Source organism: Antechinus flavipes, chromosome 4 (assembly GCF_016432865.1).
Source record: "Antechinus flavipes isolate AdamAnt ecotype Samford, QLD, Australia chromosome 4, AdamAnt_v2, whole genome shotgun sequence".
Classification (NCBI taxonomy): Eukaryota; Metazoa; Chordata; class Mammalia; order Dasyuromorphia; family Dasyuridae; genus Antechinus; species Antechinus flavipes.
This window is the reverse complement of record NC_067401.1, coordinates 161691993-161707042: the sequence shown is the minus strand read 5'-3', so window position 1 is coordinate 161707042 and position 15050 is coordinate 161691993. Positions and strand designations below refer to the sequence as shown.

The window sequence follows — 15050 nt, the reverse complement described above, 5'->3', positions numbered from 1 at the left end:
GACATAAATCTCTTCTGCCTCCCATTCTAAATGGAAGCATTTCCTCATTTGGTACTTTGAAATTGTCCAAATATATTTATTATTTAGGTATCTTAATTCTTATGTTTACAATTCAGAATTTCTACTATCATATTTTCATCAAGAATTCTTTAAAGACTTCTATTTCGTTTGAGATGAATTAGTTTGAGATGAAACTATCTTTGCATATATTTTACATATATTTTGGAAAAAAAAAAAAAAAGACCTCTATTTCACTAAAGTTCTATTCCTAGCCTATTCCTTATTCCCAGATATTTCCCACCCCCAATAGAATTATACTTATTTTTTTTAGTAAGTTATTCTTATTCATATGAATTTTATCTTTGTAGAATATTATATTTCAAAATGTTTTTCTCCTTTATTATAATTGCTGCAAAGTATTAGATAATATAATCTGTGATTCTTTTTCCCATGAACTCTTCCTAGTTGAAGTTTCATTTTTCTTAGAGTTGGAAGTTCTGGATTTCTGGCTATGAAATTCCTGGGTGTTTTCAGTTTGATTCTTCCCCTCTTCTCCTAGAAGATAATTGGTGAATTTTATTTTTGATTTGCACTTTAGTTCTAATACATCTGAGCATTTTTCTTTTATGATTTCTAGAAATAACAACTGAAGTTTTATTTATTTTTTTTAACCCAGGCAAAGAAGCAGAGGATTTTGATGAGTTGGTCACTGTATTCAATGATGCTATTTACTCTTCCAATAGTATATTTCCCAACTATGTCATCAATTGTACCCAGCTCTGGGCATTTTCTTTGTCTGTTTCCAGGTCTGAAACAGAATGCTCTCTTTCTTCAATTCCACCTACTGACCTCCCTGAACTCCTTTTTAAGTACCAACTAAAATCCCACCTTCTAAAGGAAGCTTTCCTTAACCTACTTTCCTTCTTATTTCCTACTGATCCGGTATATGCTTCCTTTGATATATAATTGGTTGCACATTATCTTCTACATTAGATTGTAAAATCCTTAAGGACAGGGACTGTCTTTTGCTTCTTTAGCACAGTATTTGGCACATAAAAGTATTTAATAAATGTTTATTGATTTTCTGTAGCACGCTCCTACCCATGCACACTGTCTTTTTATTTACTAACAATTTTAATTCTTAGCTCATATGATTCTCAGTTGGAAGAATACTGTAAATTTAAAAGGACAAGGCTCTGAATCAGGAAGCAACTTGGCCTTTTCGAAAGAGCAGTGAAATTTTCCAAAAAATCCAGATTACTCTTGTCCTCTTTTAAATTCTGAGCACAGAACATCCTCGATCCACAGTGTTTGTCCAAATGCTTTAAAAGTTACCCTACAATTGCCTGTCACTATCTGGACAATAGACGTTCTTCATCCAATGGATCCTTTGTGTGTTAGATTCTAGCTTTTAAGTGATGATGTCCTTTACTGAAGAGGCCTTTTAAAATGCAATTATCCCTATATCATGTGTAAACAGGAACATCTTAAAGATTTTAGCATTTAAAAGAAATCCATTTTCCATCTGGAATCTGTTCAGAACATCTATTATAATAGTGGTGAGTGAACATCTATGATGTATGTTTGTCTTCCTATTTTAATGTTTTGCTTAATATGGAATAGCAAAGGATCAATGAACAAAATTTTGGGGTTGCATTTATCAAGGTATCTTATTATTAATGGATACAGGGGAGACATTTATTGTTGGAATACAAAAAGAAAACAACAGATATGGCTGGATACTTTATTTCCTATTCAAGTTCAATTGATAGTTGTAAAAAGGACCTGCTCTAGAAAAACTGTGAATGTTACTTCTCATATTTTTATCAAAATCAGGAAGATCTAAGCTTTGAATGTCACTCAATACACTTGCAAGCTGTGTAACGTTGTGGAGTAAGTTACATGAACTCCTACCAGCTTTAAATATCTTCATCTATAAAATGAAGTTAATAACAGGACCTACCTCACACAAGTTATGAGTATCAAATGCAGTAATGTATGTTAAATGATTTGTAAACCTTAATGAATGTTATGTAAATGTTAGTGATTTAGCTAGTGAATAGTGATTACTATTATTAAATTTTTTTTTGATGATACTTTCAAAATCCTTTAGAGATAATCAAGTAGTTACAAAGGTCCTTTTCATCACTTCTGGGGTAATGATAAAAGCATGTGGTTTTTCCCCATTCTCTTCCGCCACCTGGGATGTATCTTTTTTCTCTATTAGATGGTTTGAAGTCCTAAGGGTCCAGAAGAAACAAGCTACAGAGGCAGCCCTTCCCTTTCTATGCCCCACCTACTTAAGTGCTGAATTATCTTTCTCTAGTAGATTCTGTCACTGCTTCTCCTCCTCTCCCCCTCCTCATTTTTGTCCCATTCTTGCTTGGGGGTAACCCAGAGACCTGTTTCACAGCAACTCTTGGGCCCACCTCCCACTTCTCAATAAACAGTAGTTGCTCACACTATTTGAATGGTATAAAATTAGAATTTTTTCAGTTAAGATGGTGAACAATTGGGCCTCACCATTTACCCTATTGCTATACCTTCTAAACCACTGGGCACTGTCAGCGTTCTGTGGTTGAATCCTTCTATATATCTCCTAACTGACACACAAAGGCAAAACCTGTCTTTGGCACAATAGCAAATGCACTTATATGCCATTCCTTCTTTTATATATCTTGAAGAATCAGTCTCTCAACGCATTAAAAACTATGTATACTTTAAAATGACCACCTTTTAAATGTATTTGGCCTGGTCCACATACATTTCTGATTCTATTTTAGGTGCTCTCCCTCACTCTTAGAATGTAAGCTCCTTAAGAGTAGGGATTGTTTCATTTTTTTATATTTACATAAATAGCAGCCAAAAAGTACTACCCAAGATAGTGTGTGCTTAATAAATGCTTGCTGACAGATTAGATCACATAATAACAAAGTATTGAAGTATTAATCTACTAAATATGTTAATTCTGCTACCACAAAAATGAAAGTGATTTATGATGAAGAACTAATCCACTTTTTGTTTATTTCAATTCTTCTATACAATTCTATCTATAAGCATTTTTATGATATGGCTTAACTAAGCCTCAAACCAAGCTTTTTATAGATTTATTATCCCTTGCATCATTTTTTGCTGTTCTGCCAATAATACTACTTATGTACTCTTCCATCATTATCTAATATTTTGCAAGCAAGTCTATATTCTAAATGTTTCCTTTTATCTGCCAAGTCTTTTACTTCTTTGATTTTTTTTCAAATTGTGTGCCTCTTGGTTGTTTTTATAGTAGTGGTGATTACTTTATATAGGTTAAAGATTTATAGAAAATAGTTATAACTAGTTTCACTGATTTTTCTTTTTAATTCAGGACTTATATTTTCAGCATCAATGTCAAATTAGAGTTATAATTATATGCATCATCTTTTCATCTTTACCCTTTTTAAAAAATCTGAGTTATGATTCTCACTTGTAATAACAAGTGTATTTATGAGTACATACAGACACTTGCATCAGAAATGAAGTATTAACCAACTGTTTGTTATATAGTCAATTTATCATTATGTGCTTGGTGTTGAAACTTCATGTGTACATAGCCTTAAACTTTTGACTTCTTCCTTTTCTTAACTCTAAACCATCTTTTTCAACACATTTTCCACTGTCCTTCCTTGTGACCATCTTTGCTTTGAAATGATCAAGTATCATTGTCTGCGTAAATATGTTTTGGAGTATCCTGTTAATAAAATTTCTCTACCTCTTCACCCTCTTAAATGGATCACAGAATCATAATTCTAGTACTAAATGGGACTATTCAGGAGAATCTAGAAATTACTCTTTTATTTAGTGGCAACTTACAGCTATGTTTTCTGGTTTCAGAAAGAACAAAAATGCCAAATTGTTATGTTTCATTTTTCCAGTTGTATATAAGCTTGTTGGCTAATGGCTCTCACTTAAAGTACCAAGAGAACTTAAGAATTATGAGATTCTTAACTCTTCATGGCTTCTTTCCTGCCACTTACTCTGCCAACACCACTATGAAAAGACTACAGAGGCTAAGCATCATTTTGTGTTGTTTTTTTTTTTTGTTTGTTTGTTTCATGGATTCTCAGGACTTATTAAATTTATTACCCAGTGGTCAATGTACTGATAACAAAACTTTGTAATTTCCTAATTTGGCCTCAGAACACAGCTACATTTATAAAAGTACATTAGGAACCAAAGTGCTTGGGAAGTAATCTAACCTGATTCCCACTTTATACAATGCATCCAGTCCCCATTTTATAGATAAGAGAATGGAGGTTCAGACACTCAGATTAAATGACTTGCCTCAGGAATATAAAATAGTAACTGGCAATCTATCACTCAGAATATACATGAATTGAAGGTTTTCCAGTTTGTTAGAACTTGCCAGAGAATGAGGTTTGCTAGCACAGTTTCAAGGATCCAGGGTTATCAATGATGATTTCAGAGTAAAGAATGTCAAAGAGATGGTGAACCAGAGCTGGAGAATAGGGTAAGCACTGGGAAATGATAATGTGAAAAAGGAAAAGACCAAATCTACAACATTTAAAAGGGGGAAAAAAAGAACAGCAAAAGTGGAACAACAACAATAAAAATAATCTAGATTCATGCCCATGCTTCCATGACAAAATAAAGCACTGAAGTAAGACTGTTGTGGAGGCCTCAGGAATAGCTGACTAAACAGATGATTTAATTTTTATAATCAGTTCACACAAACCTTTAAATTTAGCTAGCGTGAGACAGTAGATTAACTAAGTTTAACTGGAAGTTTCTTCTGGTTCTACTGCTATTTTAGCAAACATGAGTTCAATAGGAGTAGTTGCTTTCACATATCACTGTTGCCCCGTTCTTTCCTTTTAGCTAGAGGAGATGGCAAGCAGGTAATTTTTTTCCAGCATTGTAATTAATTCTGAAACTATTTTATATTGGTAGATAGTTTATAAATCTTTTAATTCATTACAATTACAAATTACTAATTATCATTTAACAGTACTTCACTCAATATCAAAATTTTGAAATTTATTAAGTCAACTTTTTAAAAAAAGATCACAGTAGAAGCACTTAATAGAGAAATATTAATTCTAACTTGTAATTTTCTATTAAGGAGAATGATCAGTAGTACAGAATATGACGGACTTCATATATTTAAAAATAAAAATGAACCTACTGGCTGGAAGAATACCTTGCTGTACCATCAGAGGTGTTCGAATAATTGTCTTTCCTAGGGTTGATTGTTGGAGTGGAGTTCTAATCACTGTCATACCAGGACGGATCTGAGTCCCTGTGATTACCTATCAATGACACAAAGGGGATATGAATTCAAATGTTTTTCAAGACTCAGGTATGTTGATTTTTGAACTCAAGATCTTCTAAGTATACTATGCTTGGTAAAATGTGAGAAATCTCTGAAGAAATGTCAGATGTCTCCAAATATTACATTAATTTTTATTGAATACATTTGAATAATGCTTACATTTTTGAAAAACAAAAAAGAAACCCCACATTAAAAAAAAAAATTCTTCCTGATAATGTGTTTGATTCTGTTGAGGACAATCTCAAATTTCCCAATTAAAAATATTTCATAGAAAGTTCTTTTGGCACCAAGACACACAATAGTCTAAAGAAAAGTTGCAAGAACCGATGAAGGCACTGGTTAAAACTATTCTTAGCTTTTAGATACTATGGAAAAACAATATGTGGCTCTCATTTTTCCTCTGACCAATTTACAGCTACCAGTTAAAGGAATAAGAGAGTAAATTAAGAAATCAGATGTTCCTTTATAGTATGAAAGAAGAAACCACAGAATGTAGTAATTCGGTTTTGTAGTTAGTTTCAGAGAATTTTTAGATAAGTCTGCCTGATTAACCTTCCTATCCCATAATTATCAGTGTCACAAAAAATGCTGCGCCTGATATGTATGTACATATGATATATAAACATATATGTATCTGTATACACATTTGTATACATCAATTGCTTAATAAAATATAGAGGTTGTGGGTTATAATTTAAATTTTTTATTTTTTAGTTTCTTACTTGCCCACAGCATGTTTTAAGCACCAAGAGTCCAGTGCAAATTTGCAAGGCTATAATAAAAGGAAAATTTTCTTTTAAAAATTCCTTATTTAACACTTACTATTCAGAGGAACATACTTACTGATACTAAATGAAAGTCCATCTGGTCAATTGCTAGTGTTTAACTGTTTAATGATTAATGTCTCACATTTTAGAAATCTAACAAATAGAAGAACAGATTTTTCAGAACAATGTTTTTTCATAGATTAAGTAGTAATAGGTAAGGGAAAATGAAAGCCTGGATTAGGCTACTCTGAAAAACCCAACCCACTGGGCTTGACCACATTTCAAAATGAAGTAACCTCAGAAAAGAAATCTTACCTGTGAATTACTTGTGGTACCTACAGTGCCTGGGGTGTTTGGTCTAATAGTGACTGTAGCTGTTCTTGGCTGGAATGAAGTAAAGGTTTGCTGACTTGCACCTGTACTTGATGGAATGATACCCAGGACTTTCTGCTGAACCTGAACAACACCTTGAAAAAAATTAAGAATTCATTAACAATGCACTGTTAGATGCTGTTAGATCTCTCTGGAATAATTACAAATCAGGAAGGTTACGGTGGAATACACTATGAGACCCAACGACACAGAACAGAGGGAAGAAAATAAAGGCAAAACTATTTTACAAACACGAATTAAAGGTCTTCATGACTTTTCTTCCTTACCTCCTTGTGTTGTTGGCACATTTACTGCAACAATCTTGCTATTTGCAGGAAGCGGTAGTTTGGTAATTACTTTTCCTGCCATAGTAACTGGACTGCCTGTAATTTGGAACGTCTGACCTGTGCTGGCAATGGTTGTAGCAGATGTAGCAGCTGTGCTGGTGGCTATTAGGGTATAAGACATTCAATAAGTTTTAGATTTAAGACAACCAGCAATAAAGTCACTTCTAGGAAGAAGTTCCAAGGCATAAAATGATGTATTTGTATACTTACAAGAATTTCTTGTCCTTTTATTATCTCTTTAAATATATCTTCTATTTCAATTTTAAATTTCATCTACTTAAATATTCCTTCTATTAAAGGAATCTGGGATTTCAAAGGTTATGCTTGAGTAATACTCAAGCATAAGCTTTGGTAGATCCTACCAAGAGAGAAAAGCCCAGGTATAGCTATGTCTATCTTTAAGAGTTCTACTAAATTTTAATTAGTTCTACTAAGGGTATCCCTGGTGATAATTAAAAAACAAACTGATGAAACTGATAAAAATATGATATGGGATTTGAAAACGTCTTTTTTGATTATTCAGGGCTCAGGGCAATTTTTCTTACAAATTCTGGTTAACTCAAAACCTGCCTCCTGCTAATATTAACCTTCTCTGAATACAATCTGACTCATGAAATAAGGAAAGATGACTCGACAAATCATACTGAAGGCAAACCAATTTAGCTATTTCTTAGCCCTTCTAGTTAACTGAGAAAAGGAAACTGAGTCTTCAGGTTTGGTGACATGTAAATATTCTCCCTTAATCAGTCTATTTGTGAAACTTCTAACAATCTATAGTTTACCTATAAAGTTTGTTAGTCGAAATTTGTTTCCTTAGGGAATATATGAGATTATAACTTTGTTTTAACTTTTTTGACATTGTCAATTGTCCAACTTTTTGACATTGAAGGAAGTATGGAATTATGGATTTTTCTTCTTAACTTTTATAGACTAAAAGGCATATATAAGAGGCAATATGTAAAATAATTATTTGTCTAGTATTCTAACCTAACCTTGCCTATAAAAGAACTTTTGAGTCTCCTAAAAGTGGTTCAGATTATTTCTGAGGTCTGACCTTATGCTTGAGCATAATAATATAAATCTAGGTTTTTATCTCTATGATTTTTATATTGTGGTTAATATATTTGACAGCAGTTACCTACCACATGAACTTAAATTAAAAAATACTTCTTCCATAACAAATACAAGGCTCCAAATCCCACCTGGCTTCTTTTACTCTTGCAGTGAGATTAATAGCAGAAAGTTTGCTAAGTATCCTACTTTTTAGACAGTTTACAAATATTAATTCAATTGATAGTATTCTCAATTTGTGACTTTATGTAGCAATGAAAAACCTTACATGCGAGAGAACCAAATCATATTAGTAACAACATTCTCACAATACATTAAATTAGAAGCTACAAAAAGTTACAATTAAGTGAAAAGATGGCATAGAGGTTTCTGCTGAGAAAAGAGATTATAATAAATTATATGTTTCATCATATGTCCAAAGAAACAAGAAACATTATTTCATGAGAATACTTAAATCATCTCACTCTGCAAGCCACAATGATTATGAGTACAAATGACAAGTCACTATAAAGATTACTGCAACTTACATATCAACATATGTGCTGAGAATAGAATGTTAGAGAAGTTCTAAGAGGAATATGACAAGCTCCCTCCAATTAAGTGAACACAAATTTCAATTCTTGGCAACACTGATAAAGGGCAAAGGGGAAGTTGGTAAAAATGTGGTTCAGACTAAGAAATGTAAATGGTCCAGACCTTACCTATTACTTGAAAATGCACATGTGCTCTTTCTACACATACACATATACACACAGACTTTTAAAGAGAACTGAAATGTATTACATGCAGTGAATACAACCTTGATGAAAATGTAAGAAGAGGAGGAGCAGTCTTTCCTAAGATATTTTCTACAGTGGAACACTTCACAATCACAACTCATACACAAACACACTTACAATTACACACACATCTCAGTGCTACTTGTTGATTTTAACAAAACATTTGATTTAGTAAAGCAAGATGCCTCATACACAAGAATCCCTAAGAGATGTGATGACAGAAATGTCTTTTTCAACAACACCAAACCAGTTCTGCTTGATGGAAACCTGAATGTTCAAGAGCCAGAAAGCTATCCTCTCAGAAAGTCCAACAAAAGGATCTTTTCTTGATGGCAAAGGGTTCTAAAATTCTTATTTGTATGAATTAGATTGAATCTCAAATCCAAAGCAGAGCTCTCCTAGTGAGTGCAAAGAGGCCTGCCTGTCCTGTTAGTATGTGGATCTTGGCTCAGCTATTTTTACTGAATTATCCTCTTTTGCCTTCTGTATCCGTGTCTGTAACATGACAAGATTGGGTGGAATGATTCTTGTGTTCCTTTTACTTCTAGAACCATGATGCTACAAATAATCCCAATAGAAAAACAAAGTGGTTGAAAATACAGAGCTATTTTTTAATTCTGATTTTAAAGGAAGTTGGATGGATAGAGAATATATACCTTGGAAAAGTACTATGGTAGCTGATGAGTTAGAAGTGATCAGACTAATTTGCATAGGGGAAATAAACACAGCTTGATATTGCAAAAGCCAACTCCTCCTTTTAAGATACTGTTATTATTTCAATAATGTTAGATGATTGTGAGCCATGGTATGCCATAATCTCAGTAGAACCAACACTTCAAATTTTAAAAAGCAATGAACGATGATAATATATGTAGACAAGCTGGAGCATCTTAACAATGAGGCCCTACATGACACAACTGACTTAAAAGACAGTAAGAAAAAAAAAAAAGGATATGGATGAGAAGAAAAAGAAACAAGCTGATATAAAGACAATGAAAAACAACTAATGAAGAGCTAACCTTAAAATAGCAAAAGAACAAGAGGAAGGCCTGTAGAATACTGGCAGATTCTTCATGGAAGGTTATGAGAAATAAAGAGTAGAAATTAGACAGGGTTAAATTGGCTAAAATCTATAATGCTGCACATAGGACACACACACTTCTGAAATCAAAGCTCTGGGTGAAAACAAATATGTTGGCAATGTAGTCAGGGAAGACTAATGGGGGTGAGAGGCTGCAGACAAGGGGAAGGCATGGGGGTACAGTTTTATCTCAGTTCTGTCACTAATCAGCAACACAATTGTAAGTATTGCCACTTAGTTTAATCAGACTAACTTGAATTAATCTGAATCAGAATTCAGAAGATGCTTTATTCAAAATTGTGTATATATAGACTTACAGGCTTAGTTAGGTTTAACTAGTTAAAGGAGGACATAAGATAAAAGCTCCGGATTAGAATTAGAAAACTCTCATTTAGGTTTATGGCTACATAGATGTGTAATCTTGAATCAATCTCTTAAATGCATTTAAAATTAAATCTCTTAAATTAAAAAATTAAAACTCTTAAAATTTCTCCCAGATCTAACATTAAATGATTCAATGTGTTATGAATAAAACAGTGAAAGGGCAAGAAAAGGTATCAGCTAATATTTGAGAGATTAATTATGTTGGTAGGATATAAGCTTTAATAGGTGTTAACAAGTTCAGAAACATGTTTTTCTGAATTAAAATCAATTCTTCACTTAATGACAATTGTTTACCTGAACTTGACTGGCCTTGTTTAACCCAGGTAGCAAATGTCTGATGGAAGTTCTTGTTCTGTTGGAATGTTACTGTGGCTGGAGATCCAACCTTAGTTGTGAGTACCACTTTGGTTCCAGTGGTAACCGGGCCACTTATAGGGGCTACCACAACTTTCTGGGGGGTTGAGACTGTGTTGGTAGTACTGTTTGTTGTGGTAGTAGTAGAGGCTGCAATTACTGCTGGTAGCTGTTTCTGCTGCTCCAATCGTTTCTATAAAAGTTAACAAAGGAAAAAAAAATGAATAAGATAGTTTTCCAAATTAAAGATAGGTTTATATGTCCCCAAATTAATTTCCTTCTTTAGCTAAGAAATTCAGTTCAAATACTCCTTTTTTTCCAAAACATTAAACACCTGAAAATGTGACCCATTTCCTATCTGCTCCTGTTTATGTATCTTATTTTTAAGAAGTAAGGTCTACTTCAAATAGCAGGAAACTCAAATGGCAGAAATTTTCTCTCATGAATAAACTCTTCAAATTATTAGTCTGAAATACACATTTAAAATTACAAGTGGTTTTAGTAATCTTATAGTTGACTTGTACATTCTGGTGTTCATTGATGGAATTTACAGAAGGTATCAGATGAAACTGCAAATCATATTCATTTAACTTCCATAATAATTTATCCAATCATAAAATCTATATCAATATCTACAATTATTATTGCAAGGAATAAATATGCACTCAACTTAAGGGAAACATATAAACATCATTTATAGATTTGTGTTCAAAAATCACTTTTAAAAATGATTAGAAACACAAATAAATGTCTATTTGCACTAACACTAAGGTGGTGCTTACATTCTGATCTTTAAGATTGTTGGATCATCCAAAACAGATATTTGTTACATCTTAGTTACAAGGAAATGCTCAAAGTTTCCAATAGCTTATTGTAAACTGGTTTATGGATTCTTTGTTGATACTTTGTTAAATATAAATGTGTCCATTTTCAAGGTAACTATTGTATATAAACTATATTATATCATGATGATTATTTTTAAGGAGAAGCTAAAGATGTACAAAACCAAGTAAAGAAAAGAAAGAATGTTTTCACTTTGAAAGACAAAACTTTGAAAGAACAAAAATGAAAGGCCAATACATCCTGTTGGGATGGGCATATGTATCATTCCTGCTAATAAACACTGTTTGGACATACCAAATATTCTCATAGTACTCTCATTGGCTCATCAGGGTTGGCTAGTGATCTTGTAGTGAGAAAATGTTAATTGATTTAGTAAGATTTTAAAACACTATTTGGCTTACTAATCTAGGATCTCCAATAAACTACAGAATTTTTTAAATCCGGCAGAGTTATTTTTGCATATTCTTTTTCAGGCAGAAAAATTACCTCAGAATGCTACTAAAAAGATCTTTATAAAACCAGCAGGTGAAAAAAGAGAATAAAAAAAATTCTGCTTTTGTACATTATTCAAATAGATGGGCATTAGTAAGCCAACAAACTTTAATTCATCCCAGACAGTGAAAGTGTTTCATTTGTAGATAAGTGGCATAATATATACACTGCTTCAAATCACACACCATAGTCCCAATACTCAATGCTGTAGTTTGTATGCATGCATTCTGAGTAATGATGCAATTTCGTTGACAGGTGGGACTAGTAACAGCTCCCCCACCTGCTGGGCAGCCAATCGTTGTTGTTTTAGTTGAGCCTCCATTTGGGCCTTGAACTCCTCGGCCTTCTTCTGTTCACTAACCTTAGCTTGCTGCTCAACTGCCTGCGCCTTTTCCTTTTCCACTCTGAAGAAAAAAGGGGAAAAAATACCAGATCATTATACTTGTAGACTTGTAACATTAAGTACTATTTGGATGATCATGGAACAAATTCACCAAACAATAAGAGTTTTTAAAATACTATATAAATTAAAAATAGGACTTTCATCAAAACAGAAAATTTAAGGGGCAGCTAGGTGACACAGTGGATAGAGCACCAGCCCTGAAGGCAGGAGGACCTGAGTCTAAATGTGGCCTCAGACACTTAACACTTCCTCTATCTGTGTTACCCTAGGCAAGTTACTTAACCCCAACTACCTCAGCAAAAAAAAAAAAAAAAAAAAAAAAAAAAAAAAAAAAAAAAAAAGCCTAAATATATGTAAATACTTACTATTTCAAAAATAAATGGAATTAACAAAAGGTATACTTAATTAGAATTATATATATATATATACATATATATATGCAACGTGATAAGATCTTTACATTAAACACATTTTGTGACCAATAGGTAGTTATGTATTTACCTTTCAGCAAATGCCCGGATCTCCCATAACTCCAATTCTTCTTCTGCTACCCAAGTTTCAATTATAACAGGGCCTGTCTGCTTAGGTGTTTCTGGTCTCTTTGGTCTCAGTGCACTTGATCGAAGTCCTTTCCTCTGGGGGGTAGGCGTTTCTTTGGATGAAAAAGAAATTAAACCATTTAACTTTAAACACTGTCAGTGGATCATTTTTACATTACTATTCTAGTACCTTTGTTCATTTTATTTCAGATTTTCTCCTGTAATGCCCTCCCAAAATATTTTCAATTACTAAAACCATCCCCATACTTCAAGGACCAAATGAACTTCTGAAGTCTTCACTCATTACCTTCAAACAGATGTGATCTTGTTCTAGCATTTTTATGTTATTTTAGTAAGTATTTCTGTTATATGACTCTCATCGCTTCTGATAATCCCAAATATATTCCCATTTCTTATAGGTCTCAAGATCTGATAAAATTTAACAATGATGCATATCAGTGTGATATCTCATTTTTGTTGACTTATTAGTATAGTGTAATTCTTTGTATCTTCCATAGAGCCTGTAGAAGCATTTGTATACAAATGTTCAAAATTGTTGTCTGGCTGATATTCTTCTGTCCTGTCAGGCTCTATACATAATGGGAATTCACTATAAGAATTAAAGCACTTATAGGCATGTAAATCATTTCTTTTTTTTGTAAAATCTTTTTAAGCGTATTTATAAATGAACAGATTATACAGAAATATTCATAAGAGAGACAGTGGAGAAAGTAGAAAAAAAAATTGAGGGAAGTTAGGCTACTCAAGAACTTATGTTCATTTGTATAAAAAAACAAAAATTCCTCACCCTTTGGAGCCTCAGGAACACCAATAGGGCAGATGATTTTCCTGATACAATATTCTGATCGAATGCCATATGGACCAACATCTCTCCGTTTAATTATTTCAGTTGTTGTAATTTCTGTATCTGATGTTTCTATGGAGTGAATGCAGGTAAGATTAATTACAATTTAAAATATATGGAAAGCATTGATTACTAAGAAATCACCTCTGTCTAGGGTTTGAAATACTGGATTAACTGTTAGGGTTGTTGTGTAAGTTGCCAAGTTCTCTCTTGGTCTTTGTTACAGGGAAAAGTTCACTAAAGAGGGGACAAATACATCTGGAAATAACTATCATGTAAGAAGACAAGGCCTATATTTTCTTTTTTTTGTTTTTGCTGAGGCAATTGGGGTTAAGTGATTTGTCCAACTAAAAAGTGTTAAGTGCCTGAGGCCACATTTGAACTTAGGTTCTCCTGACTCCAAGGCTTGTGCTCTAACCACTCTGCCACCTAGCTGCCCCAAGGCCTATATTTTCTAAAGAGGAAAAAGCAATACAAAGTCCAAAGAAGAGGCATCTACAATGAAAGAGAACATCGAAAATCGGAGAAATGGGGATAAACTAAAGTACCTGACAGAGTCATTATCTGCTGTTAATATACAGGTGCTGATGACATTATAAGGCACTTCAAAGACCCAGAGGAAAAACAATACTTCTGTGAAATGTAACTATCATATATCAGGGAACCCATCAGGTAGTCATGTTTGCCTATAAATTGAATTGACCTCAGACCTATCAATTCTACTATACCAATCAATCAAAAATCATTAAGTGCTTACAATGTGTCAAGACATAATACCTGGCACTGGAAAGAAAAGTTACAAAAACAATCTCTGATGTTCAGGAGATCAATATTTAATTGTAGAGATGTATAAGTAACTGAGTCTACACGAAAAATATACAGAATACATAAGAGCTAGTTTCAGAGAGAAGGTACTACCAAGTGGGGGAATGGGAGAGGATGAGAAAATGCAGTGTTATGTTTAAGGAAGAGCACTGGATAAAGTTTCTCAGGATATGGAAGGGTCAAAGGAAGATCCTTTTGGAGTAGTCATGTGAAATGTTATTAAAAAAAACCTGTGTATTATGAGATACTTGAACAAAGGTAAAATGCTACATGCAGGCAGGTTCCCAACTTCTCTAACTGTGGACTTGTTTCTAAATTAAGGGATGTTATCAGAAGGCAATTGGTAGCACTGAGGGAAGTAACAGAAGATTTCTGGCAAAGTGAGGTCTAAAGTGGGGTATATCCCATTCTATAGACATCAGTCTGTACATTATAATTGATTCACATGATAATCTGGATATAGAGAGATCTAGGATTAGATGATACAATGCAAACTTCAGTTTACAAAACTCAAATATTTTTTAAACGAATAAGCATTTTAATTTTTAAAGCAGCTGACATTTTAAAATCAAATCACACTGTCATTTAACTTTGATACT

At 33.2% G+C, this 15050-nt stretch overlaps 1 protein-coding gene across 9 annotated transcripts in view; it reads right to left on the bottom strand.

Moving 5' to 3' along the window:
* The window catches only part of BPTF (bromodomain PHD finger transcription factor), a 171289-nt gene that overhangs the window by 41835 nt on the left and 114404 nt on the right, over positions 1-15050 (bottom strand). For 5 of the 9 annotated variants that reach the window (XM_051995268.1, XM_051995264.1, XM_051995270.1 and 2 more), the window contains 7 exons: positions 13570-13698; positions 12724-12874; positions 12100-12223; positions 10425-10677; positions 6756-6917; positions 6412-6563; positions 5183-5306 (listed from right to left, as the gene is read on the bottom strand). In XM_051995268.1, the coding sequence (XP_051851228.1) occupies positions 5183-5306; positions 6412-6563; positions 6756-6917; positions 10425-10677; positions 12100-12223; positions 12724-12874; positions 13570-13698 (1095 nt within the window). The remainder of the gene's footprint in view (positions 1-5182; positions 5307-6411; positions 6564-6755; positions 6918-10424; positions 10678-12099; positions 12224-12723; positions 12875-13569; positions 13699-15050) is intronic. The other 4 variants (XM_051995267.1, XM_051995271.1, XM_051995269.1 and 1 more) reach the window with 3 other exon arrangements.